Source organism: Hibiscus syriacus, unplaced genomic scaffold, assembly GCF_006381635.1.
Source record: "Hibiscus syriacus cultivar Baekdansim isolate YM2019G1 unplaced genomic scaffold, ASM638163v2 tig00110402_pilon, whole genome shotgun sequence".
Taxonomy (NCBI): Eukaryota; Viridiplantae; Streptophyta; class Magnoliopsida; order Malvales; family Malvaceae; genus Hibiscus; species Hibiscus syriacus.
The window spans coordinates 619236-630483 of NW_024062722.1; the positions used below are offsets into that span (position 1 = coordinate 619236).

General features: G+C 38.9%; 3 protein-coding genes and 1 pseudogene across 3 annotated transcripts; 3 read left to right on the forward strand and 1 right to left on the reverse strand.

The window, feature by feature from the left end:
• Positions 1-582: 582 nt before the first annotated feature.
• LOC120123577 (short-chain dehydrogenase reductase 3b-like) lies at positions 583-1574 on the forward strand. Its single transcript, XM_039142423.1, has one exon. It carries the CDS (start codon positions 642-644, stop codon positions 1428-1430), a length of 789 nt encoding a protein of 262 aa, XP_038998354.1. The 5' UTR covers positions 583-641; the 3' UTR covers positions 1431-1574.
• Positions 1544-3586, forward strand: LOC120123698 (annotated as a pseudogene).
• Positions 3587-3825: 239 nt separating this feature from the next.
• Positions 3826-7956, reverse strand: LOC120123576 (sulfite oxidase-like). Its single transcript, XM_039142422.1, has 12 exons — positions 7757-7956; positions 6947-7062; positions 6776-6838; positions 6583-6619; positions 6412-6493; positions 6036-6154; positions 5821-5916; positions 5604-5714; positions 5416-5517; positions 4948-4995; positions 4413-4628; positions 3826-4056 (listed from the first exon to the last, which is right to left on the reverse strand). Exons 1-12 carry the CDS (start codon positions 7829-7831, stop codon positions 3940-3942), a joined length of 1182 nt encoding a protein of 393 aa, XP_038998353.1. The 5' UTR covers positions 7832-7956; the 3' UTR covers positions 3826-3939.
• Positions 7957-8825: 869 nt separating this feature from the next.
• On the forward strand, positions 8826-9606 carry LOC120123700. The gene is made up of 3 exons (XM_039142529.1): positions 8826-8948; positions 9027-9142; positions 9549-9606. The coding sequence occupies exons 1-3, from the start codon at positions 8826-8828 to the stop codon at positions 9604-9606; spliced, it is 297 nt and encodes a 98-aa protein (XP_038998460.1).
• The last annotated feature ends 1642 nt before the right edge of the window (positions 9607-11248 follow it).

Sequence of the window (11248 nt, forward strand, 5' to 3'; positions counted from 1 at the left end):
TTATCACCTTCTCCCTACCGTCCTTTCAATTCTAATTATTCATTAAGCAATAAAAAAATTATTCTATAATATGATGACTATTTGTCTATTTTACCCAAAAATAAGGCATAACTCATGTCTTTAGGAAATACAATTTAACCCGAATCTGATGTGTTTCGATCCGATATGATCATTTTTTTTAAAAAAAAAATTGGTTTGAGTTGGGTTAGGTCGGATTTTTTAAGAGCGAGGTCGGGTTGGATCGGGTTCCGGTGGAGGTGAAAAAACTCTGACTCGACCCGATCTGAGGATAATAATGTAATTTTCTTTAAAAATTATTATTATTTAATTAAATCTTTATTTTTTTATTGGATCTGATCTAGTCGAAGATATATATTTTTAAATTGAATTGACTAAAAACCCGACCTTAACCCAACCGGTTGTCATCCATATTAAAATCTTATAAATTTAAATAAAAGTTGAAATTACATTTTTAGTTAAATATAACGGATGTTATTACGATCATAGTAAGAATCGAGATCATGCAAGACTAATATCGGACGACGTGACTACTATTATAAATTTCTTTATAACCCCTCTTCTAAATTATCCCCGTATCTTTGCCAAATCGTTTGAGCACACCAAAGGTCAGCTTTCTCACAATGTCGATCCACAAGCTAGAAGACAAAGTGGCCATCATCACTGGCGGAGCAAGCGGCATCGGCAAAGCTACCGCCTCCCTTTTCGCCGATCACGGCGCTCACGTCGTGATCGCCGACATCCAAGACGAACTCGGCCAGCAGGTAGCCGCCTCAATCGGTTTCAAAAACTGCAGCTACATTCACTGTGATGTTGCCGATGAAGAGCAAGTGAAAGCCATGGTCGAATGGACCGTCCAGAATCACGGCCGACTCGACATCATGTTCAGCAACGCCGGGATGATCCGTGCCACCAAGGCCACCACCAACTCCGACCAGAACATCCTCGATATCGACTTCGTAGCCTTCGATCGGCTCTTCGCCGTCAACGTCCGTGGCATGGCAGCGTGCGTTAAACACGCGGCCCGTGCCATGGTCGAGAAGAAAGTAAGAGGAAGCATCATCTGCACGGCGAGTGTCTGCGCCAGTAGCGGCGGCGACCAGGATGTTGATTACTTTATGTCGAAGCATTCGGTGTTGGGATTAGTAAGGTCGGCGAGCAAGCAGCTGGGGCCCTATGGGATAAGGGTGAACAGCATATCGCCGTTCGTGGTGGCGACGCCGTTAATGTGTGAACTCATGGGAAGGGAAGCGGAGGAAACTGAGAAGATTTTCGAAGGGCTGACAAAGTTGAAAGGGGTGGTGGTGAAAGAGAAGCACGTGGCTGATGCAGTGTTGTTTCTGGCCTCCGGCGATTCGGAGGTGGTCAGCGGCCATGACATGGTGGTGGACGCCGGCTTTTTGGTCAAATAATTTAATTTGTGGCGTGTCCGACTAAATGATCGCCAAATCTTCTGCCTTTTACTTGCTCCTTTGTTTTTATTATATGCTTTGGTACGTGTGTGTTTCTTTCATCTTTTGTATCGATGTGGGACGTGTATTATTTTATTTCCTCAACTTTTAGTCATTGTTAGATTGTTATTTTCGTTTATTATTTGTTTTAATGTTAAATTTAATATAGTCGCAATTGACAAGATAATTTATTCATCACCATTGATTAAGTACTTAAATTTTTATTTTTTTCAAAATCATACTTAAAATTTAGATTTTGTTTCGTTTTAGTATCAAACCGTTAAAAAATTTAATGCACTTAATACCTAAATTATTAATTTTGACCCATTTTAATACCTAAAGTTTCAATTTTTTTTTCAAAATTTAACATTAAATTTTGAACAGAGTACTTTGTCATAGAGCCTAGTTACACCTACAAAGATTTATTGCTTGGGTCATGAACTCGAAGCGGCTAATTATGTTGTAAAGAACTTCGCAGATTATGCTTCAGATTGGAGTAAGCTTTCAGCAAATGCCATTTCTACTGGCGTGCAGCTAGGTATTTGTGAATGGATGGGATGCTTCAAAAAGATACGCAACATATCTGTGTGCTTCAAGGATGGACCAATTGTTTAGTTCATCTAAGCCAACACTTGTTGTCCCTGAGCAGGATGTGGAGATTATTGATGATATTGAAGTTAACACCGACGGCATTGATTATTGCTTCTCCGATGGCATCGGGAAAATTTCTGTCTTTTGCCAGACAAGTTGTTGAGAAGTGTGGATTGGATCACATTCCATCGGCATTTCAAATAAGATATGGTGGTTACAAAGGTGTCGTTGCTGTTGACCGCAACTCCTTTTGGAAGATGTCCAACCTTACATCTCAGTGATGCTTCAAGCACGCTATGAGAGTCTACTTTCTGATTTAAAAAGAAGGTGCTGTATATTTGTTCCAAAGGGACGATAAAAGGCTTTTGCTGTTGGCGATAAAAGGCTTTTGCTGTTATTTGATATCGGATCTTAAATAGATTGTTGTGGTTAACACCTACAGCTTAATCTTGCAGGCCGCATCCAAATGAATGCTCAGGCGGTGATCTTGATGGGGATCAGTTTTTCATAAGCTGGGACAAAGACCTCATCCCATGTCAAACCGATCCCCCAATGGACTACACGGGACAAAGACCTCGAATGATGGACCATGAGGTAACCTTAAAGGTAATTTGAACCTGACCTGAATTTCTGATGCGATGAAGCTAGAAGAGATTGCATTTTATTTTCATCTTCATCCTTTTCTAAAATTTGCAGGAAATTCAAAAGTTTTTCGTTGATTACATGATCAATGATACTTTGGGTGCAATTTCTACTGCACATTTAGTGCATGCTGATCGAGAACCTGACAAAGCCCGTAGTGAAAGCTGTCTAGCATTGGCTACTCTTCACTCCATGGTTGTTGATTTTGCCAAGACAGGAGCACCTGCCAAGATGCCTCGTGCTCTTAAACCAAGGGAGTTTCCGGACTTCATGCTGAGGGAAAACAAACCCGTGTATACTTCCTCTGGTGTACTAGGAAAACTGTACAGCGCTACGATCAACTCAACCGGGCAAGCAAGGTCAAAGTTTTTCTGGACAAAGGAGATGGCCGAAGCAACTTACGATCATGAGCTTGAAGTGAATGGTTTTGAGTTGTTCCTATCAGTTGCAAGGACTCATAAAGAAATGTATGAGGAGAGAATGAGCTTATTGATGAGCTATTATGAGGTAGAGTATGAGGATGAGATCCTGACGGGCAATGTGCACAACAAAGCGCAGTTTTTGCAGCAATTATCAGCCTCGTTAAGAGATCTTTTTCACCGAGATTCTCTCTGTTTCCTTCAGTCTCTCTTCTTGTCATGAATGATTCCCACGACTTCCTCCACTGCATCCTTGAGCTGTTTCTCCGATCCGATCCCGACTCATTTCTTAACCCTCCAAACCAAGAACAAAGGAGCAGCATCACGCTTGGCTGATATCTTCGACGCCGTGTCGAAAGCCTTGTTGAGAGGTAAAACAAGCTGAGAAGGATCCGAACAACGTCGATCCACCGTACATCATATTGAACTCAAGTCCTTATAATTTCAACCAGATTCTAAATTAATACCCAGATATGTATGTTTTCACTATTACCTTTTTAGCATTTTCATTATTCTTTTATTTTATTTTATAATTTTTTAAAGAAATATATTTTAATTAATTTTATAGTTTATGCTATAATTAATGCATTTTTTTTTTATCAAAATAATGTTCAATGTATGCATATTTAAGCTAAAACACATTAGAAATCTCAGGGGGCAATGATGGTCACATCTAACCCACAATGTGAAATCACATTCCAATATTACGTAAGATGAATCCATCAAAGCAGCATTATTAAAGCAAGTGGTATTACAATCTCACAGAACCATGGAGAAAACAGAGTAAGCAGGGTATTTCGGCATGCTAGTCAAGTTCATTACATATTCGAGTGGCCTACGCGAACTTCAACTCGGTGCCATGAAGTGTTCAGAATACCTCTTAGGTTCCAAATATCCTGCACGTTTTCGGGTTGGACATTTGCACCAGAATCCACCTGCGAAGCGACAAAAAGAAATGATTTGCGACTGTAAAACAGCTAGTGATACAATGGATAGGCAGTCGATAGGTGGAACCAAACAGGACTATGTCGCACCCTAAGTAAGTTCCCAGGGTTCTTATATCAAACAAGTTCCATGAACATATGATGGAACTTCAGAGACTAGAGATTCTTGTATTAGATAAGGGCAGTGATTATGTTGCATAAGTTTCTCTTGGAATGACATCCAGAGATATCGGCAACTTTCGATCACACACGTTTGCAAGGACCATGAGTAGAAAATATAACCGATGATCGAATATTCGTTGGTGCACTCTGCATTCTAACATGGTAAAAATGAAACAACAACGTACCGCTTTGGCGACGATCTGAGTACTGCGTGGGATATCAACTGTGATCTTGAAAAGCACCCATGCCCATTTGTCACTGCTTTCGTGATCTAATATATAAGGGATTCCGGTTTTCTGAAATCTTGAGGCTTCTATCCAGGTTTTGCCACCATCAATAGACACATCTACTCTCTCGATTCCTCGCCCCCCACCAGACGCTGCATATCCACTAATTGTTATCTGCATAACATTTGACAGCAATCACAGCATACAGTACAAGTAACTTTGAGTAGCATTCGAATCGCAGGGGAACCACGGTTCACGTTTAATAAATCCACTTGCAGAATTAAAAAACCCTACTGATGGTGTATTCGAGTCGGACAATTATCTCGAGTATAAACAAGAAATAACCTTTGTAAAAGTGGGAATAATTCTAAACTCGAGCAATCCAAGTGAAACATGACTGAATAAAGGTTAGTAAATCCCATAATGGCAGGACTATAATCATGTTTACATACACTTGCACCTATATAAACTGATGATTGCATGGAGAACAAACCTTTCCGGGTTTAATCGACTGCACGTCTTCTAAAGAACAAATCACAGACTGTCGACCAGCAAAGAAACTAATATTAGTCAGGACATTCGAGCAAATTCAGTTTGTAAAAGAAAATTTCTAGCTACAATATCAAAAAGAATACCCTAAACTGTACTGGTTTACTTATATAAGCACCTATATTTTTTTACAGCTAGAGCCTAGATAGGCCCTTATCCTTATATTTTTACATGAGAAAGCCCTTATTTGTAAGTGTAAGGTTGATTTATGTTAAGGATTTATTTATTGAGGTACAAATTAAAGGTCAGGGACTTATTTAGGTATAAGTTTAAGGTCAAGGGCTTGTTAGAATACATTGTTATACAGCTTTCAAGAAAACTTAGGCTAAACAATTTAAGTACACTTCCTTCAAGCAATTCTCATGCAATTTACATATAGGACTAGACTAATTTAATCGAAATCTAGTAAAACCTGAACCGGGAAATCCATTTGTGGCCGCCTGGTAGACCAGTCGATGTTATCCCAATCGACGGATGGTGGAAACATCTTGTAATCCTTTTGCATGAAGAAGCCCTGTGAAGTAGTAAATGAAACTCAATCAGATAACAATGAGGAAAATGATAAATGGATTTAACATAAAGATAAAACATCCCTTCAACCTGGCATTCTTCTGCTATTATGTTGATAGAATCGAGCCACTTGACGGAACGTGCACCTATAACACCGGGCACAATTACTCTCAATGGATAACCGTGATCCCTGTTGAGAGGCTTTAGCATGAAAAACGAAACAATTTTTCATCAACTCAACGCATCGAAATGTCGATGATCATGAAGTCCAGGCAAAAGTATACCGTAAAAAGCAAGTTTTTCTTACCTCTCCATTCATCTCGTAAGCAAGTAAAACATCGGCTTCGGGGTTAGTGGCTTGACTAAGTGGAATCGATGCCTTGTATGGACCTCCATTCTCCTCCTACATTTATTTAAAACACAAAAGGTAAAACATGAAGTTATGTTCTCCTATTGAAAGGGGGAAAAAGTCATCTAACAGCGGAAAATTCGACAATGAAATTCAATAGGCGAACTTACTACCTTACACTTATCAATGCTCACAAATTCGACGTGCTTTCCACCGGACCGGGTGCTACTTGTCAACTTTGGTATCCCAACGAGCTCAAGTACATCAGCCAGTTTGGCACCACCCCAGACAGCTGAAAGGTCAGAAATATGATATAAAGTCGAATATAACATCACATCTAACAAGTTGAGATGTGGTTATGCATACTAAATTTACAGAACATCATGAACATAAACATAGATTAAGGGGGGAAATCAATAGAAATCCCAAGGAAATAAGCAGACTCTAATTCATTCATGATTCTGCACATTGACGTGAAGAGCGTACATGAACACACGAGAAATATTAGTTCGGAAAACTAATTGCAAGTCAGATATAAACAAAACAAACCATTCCCTATGGCAGAAACATCCCAGCCAACTCCTCTCACTTTTCGGGTTTTGCTCATGGCAGTCCTCCTATTACCTGCACACTGAATAAGACATCAAAGCCAGATCAGTGAACAAATGCAATAATTGCAGTGCCATATAAATCAGCAGAAAATACATTGACGAAACTTACCTGTAAAATGGCGGTCACGTTGAACTTTGGAAGCATCCTGTTAGTAGTTGAAAAACCGACCAAGTTAACATATTGAAGAATAAAATCAGGGAAGAAACTATAAAATAAACCGGATTCATGCAAGATTAATCATCAGAAAATTCTAAAATGTACATTTATTTCTTGGATTGTAATCGGCAACGCTCTCACTCACCTGACATCTCTCATATACAGCTTTTTCGGAGTTTCAATTAAGCCAGTTATATTGATACAATATCTGCAATTCCGAAACATGTATGAAACTCAGAAGGATCAACGTCAAGATAAACAACATTAAATTGTTCTAATATAAGCTATCATGGAATAAGAGGACAGATTCTATAACCTCTCTATGTCATCAACTACTGGGATTGGTCCATGATTTCTCTTGTAGAACAAATCCACCGGAGTCACATAAGATGAAACTAAAGCCGAACGTGGCGGCTCGGCGTTGAAGGGCTCCTGGATCAAAGATGCCAATACCAAGTGGATTACACATTGAAACTCGAATCAATGAACACATATTCTACAACTAATGTATTTGCAAATGAAAACTTAAAAGGGTAAAACGGCATATCCTTTTGGAGTAAAGCAGGCATATTTTGGACCAGTTTATGCACCGCATGCAAACAAAGGAAGTTATATTAAAAATTTAGGGTGCGCAATGAGTGGAATTAGAAGATTGATAGAAATTACAAAGAAAATATCTAAACTACACAAGAATTTGGAATTTCCAAAGTGCGACTAGTCTAGGGATTTAAATAGCGGTCGTTATATAGTGTTTGAAATCATTATTTCACAATCGCGATATCGGCGATAGCCGTGATAGCACCCGCTATTGCCGCAATCGCAATAAATGCAACCCAACAAAAAATAACACAACCACCACAATTTAAATCCCCTATGACCACACCAGCACCCCTCTATCCATCTCTGATTTGGACCATGCCCCAATTCAATTCAATAGGCAAAGAAACATCTTGATAAGCAATTTGGATACCCATTTTTTTTTTCTAGAAATGAAATCAAAGCTGGAACATTACATACAATGAATCAGATGTATTCCGAACCCAATAAAATCAACATAAAAACAAATGAAAATTCAATAATCAGATGAAAAGCGAGTGATTAAACAACAACAAAAAAGAAAACTTGCCTTGGAGTTGATCTGAAGACAAGGATGGCGTGGCGGTTCTTGTGAATAATCAGAAGGTCCCTTTATTCCCGGCATTTTTCAATCTAACCCGCTAATGGGGAAAAACTAGAGAAAAGAAACGCTGTGTGTTGTCTTTTAGTGTAGTTTTCCCAGGAAAAAAACGACTGGGTGAAGACGAGGCTACAATTAACCAAGGGAAGAGGGCCTATCATCCACCGTGGATATGCTGTTAGGACCCAATTCGACAATGAAGATAACCTTTGCTTTATGATTAACAAAATAGTAGGCATTTTATGGGGTAGTTTTTGGTTTCGGGAATTTGTTTTCTGTGGTATTTGATTAATGGCATCTTCTTCATGGAATCCACTGAAGAAGTGTGAAGCCCAAGTTTGGCAAGTTTGGCAAGCCCATTGGGAAATATAATCTGTGATGGTAATTTAACCCGAATCTAATGGGATTGGATCTGAGCCAATATGATAGGATCAAATATTTTTCTAACTCGGATTTGAGCATGTCAAATTTTTTAAGGGTAAAGTCAGGTTTAGGTGGGGAGTGAAAAAACTCCGACTCGGTCCAACTTGAGAATAATAATGTAATTTTTTTAAAATTTATCATTTTTTAATTAAGTCCTTACTTTATATCTCGCAGAGTCGGGTCAGATTTATACTCTAAAGATTCGGGTCAGGTCGGAGTTGACTGGAAGATATATATTTTTTAGGTCTGATCAGGTCGGATGGAGAATATATATTTTTCGAGTCAAATCGGTTTTACGGGTATCCGATGACAAAATGGAAAGTATTTCCCAAAATTAATCAGCATTTTGAGAAATATTTTTCGAGTCAAACCGGTTTCTGGGTCGGGCTTAGATCACAAAATGCTGATTAACCAGGTATCCGATGACCCGAAAATACATATACCTAATTTTACGGGTACCCAGATGTAATGGGTACCTAACTTACGGGTACCTTTTGGATACTTAGTTTTAAACATACTAGGATAAATACAAGACAATATATATTTAAAAAATAATTTCAACCATTTTACATTAAACGTTTGCATCCTCACATTCATGGTGTTGTCTCCCGGCCGTGTCAGTCTCGATAGTCCTAAACTCGGTAAGCTTCGAGTCTTAGCTATGGCCGCCAAAAGGAGTCCGAAGCGCCTCAAATACTCTGCTCCTCGATTGTCCAAGGTCTAATTTCTTCTCGATTTGATAATATCTGTGCAAAGTTAACTGCAAAAGAAAAATAAAAGGAAATGAAATTGGCAGGTGGATGATTTGGTGTACGTGGAAGTTGATCCGTCGGCAACAGAAAACTGGAAACTCGAACCTGTAATTGAACTTTTAAACCAAGGAGCAGTTGGTGTTATCCCGACTGATACAATGTAAGAGCTCTTTGATTATTATTGTCTTTTCATTCTTGTTTACGGAGGCGGAAATCCTGTTTGGATGTAAAAAAGTTTTATTAAAACGTCAAATTTACATCATTAACTTTGATTGAATCAGTTGCTATCGGGGATTTAAATGGCGGTTGCAGTCGATTTCGATGGCGTTGTGTTTATCCCTATTGCAGACATAGACGACACTATTGCAGTGATTGCGGGTATCACGATCATGCAATAACGGTATCGGATGACAGGCTACTGCTATATAGCGGTAGCGGACCACTGTTTAAATCCCTGGTTGCTATATTTGAATGTGTTACGGTTTAGTATTTCTAGGTATGTTTTTGTTTTTTTACTTGCAGCTTCTTTTGAAGTTTCTTAATTTGAATTTGATATTCATATCCAGGTATGCAATAGTTTGTCATTTGAAAACCCATTCAGCCATCGAACGTCTTCGTAGGTAGGTTTCAGGTAGAAAATTTTCCTTTTTTGTACTAATTTTTTAGGTTCAAACATTTCCCTAAACTCAATCTTTAGCTGATAAAATCTGCTGTATGTTCCCTTATGCAGAATCCATTTACCTTGTGCAGAAACCCGTTTTTGTTCGGGTCTAAAAAAATTTAAATATTATAATAATAATAATAATAATAATTATTTTATTTATTTATTACATATATTTTTGTAGGCTCGGAGCCCAGATTACAAACAAAGGCCCAATCCTGAAGCCCAACATCAACCCAGTTGTTGATCCAGTACAAGCAAGACCCAAATTGCTAACCAAACCCAACTGAAGTCCAGGCCTACTCGGATCCGACTCGAGGCCCAGCTCCAGACCCGTTTATAACCCGATTCAAATTAGAGTTTTAAACCCTAAAATTTCATCTCAACAGCCGCCACCGCTAACAGGGAGATCCGAACCGTCCACCCAGGCGAGTGTAATTCCCCACACGTAATTCCCAATATTTGGACAACATATAATCGTTTAGGTACCAAAATTTGGGCGTTGCGGGAGTGTTCACCCTTCCCCACACGTAATCGACTCCCGAACTCTTAAAAATGAATCTTTGGTAAAACGCAAACCATTTTTTTGTGGTTTAAGGTTTCCAACCTACCTAACTTAAAGGTTGGTGGTGATTCCAAAATCAAATTGTTTTCAATCGCCTTCCTCGAAATTAAATTTTTTAAGTCTAACGGATCCCGAGAGAGACGTTATGACACCTTGCATGTCTGCATTCTAGATTGCAGGGACATGAAGAGGAATATTTATTTGAGCAATATGTTCCACAACGTTTTTTTTCTTAATATGTTTTCCTTGCAACAAAATTTCTGTGAAAACAGTATAATTTCATCTTAACTGCAAGCAAAGAGTTGCCAAAACAGTGTGTGAGGTAATTGCACTACAACTGCAAAATATGCTGTGAGGAAAAATGTTGGTGTTCGTATGCATTAGTATTATTTTGAATAAGTTTTCCTCACATTTGAGCTGCATTTCCTTTTCAGGGTCTTGATTTTGTCGTTGACAGTGGTGTAAAAGTTGCCGATCCTTCTACTGTTGTCGACATGACCGGGGCTTCTCCGAAAATTGTACGGCTCGGAAAGGTAATTATATATGTAATGCAATGCTCTATGTTTACATGAGTGCTTCAAGGCAATGTGCGTGAGCTTTTGCATGGCATCTATGAACTTTAGACCTTGTGATAAGTGGAACAATGAAACTTAAGATGAAACAAGGAAGTATTTGTGCAATGTTTTCAACAATTAGGCAATGGACTGATGAGTTGTCCTGTTTGTTATATCTTATATGAATGATGCTCAGGGACCCAAACTACAGTGGATGGACGCAGAAGATGATACCGAATCCGCTGTCTCGGCGGACGAACTCATCCCGTCAGCCGCCTAGGAGTCTTTCTATTAGGCGGACAGTAAATACAGGATCACGGTTCGTTTCGTTTTCAAAGTCGAATCAGTACAGTTCCACGAAAGATAGAGATGTTCATCTTTGGTAACTGAGGGTCAAGCAATGGTATTGTATTTGTGCATAGGCTCTTTTTAACCATTTTGTTTTGAACATTCTATCCGATCCGTCTGTAACATTTTGTGAATTGT

Excerpts from the sequence above, each read along its gene's own strand:
- LOC120123576 (XM_039142422.1), bottom strand. The coding sequence starts at position 7,831 with ATGCCGGGAATAAAGGGACCTTCTGATTATTCACAAGAACCGCCACGC. Across the intron at positions 7,063-7,756 it reads GTCTTCAGATCAACTCCAAG|GAGCCCTTCAACGCCGAGCC; the intron begins GCAAGTTTTCTT and ends TCTTTGATCCAG. Across the intron at positions 6,839-6,946 it reads GTAGTTGATGACATAGAGAG|ATATTGTATCAATATAACTG; the intron begins GTTATAGAATCT and ends TCGGAATTGCAG.
- LOC120123700 (XM_039142529.1), top strand. The coding sequence starts at position 8,826 with ATGGTGTTGTCTCCCGGCCGTGTCAGTCTCGATAGTCCTAAACTCGGT. Across the intron at positions 8,949-9,026 it reads CTGCTCCTCGATTGTCCAAG|GTGGATGATTTGGTGTACGT; the intron begins GTCTAATTTCTT and ends TGAAATTGGCAG. Across the intron at positions 9,143-9,548 it reads GTTATCCCGACTGATACAAT|GTATGCAATAGTTTGTCATT; the intron begins GTAAGAGCTCTT and ends ATTCATATCCAG.
- LOC120123577 (XM_039142423.1), top strand. The coding sequence starts at position 642 with ATGTCGATCCACAAGCTAGAAGACAAAGTGGCCATCATCACTGGCGGA.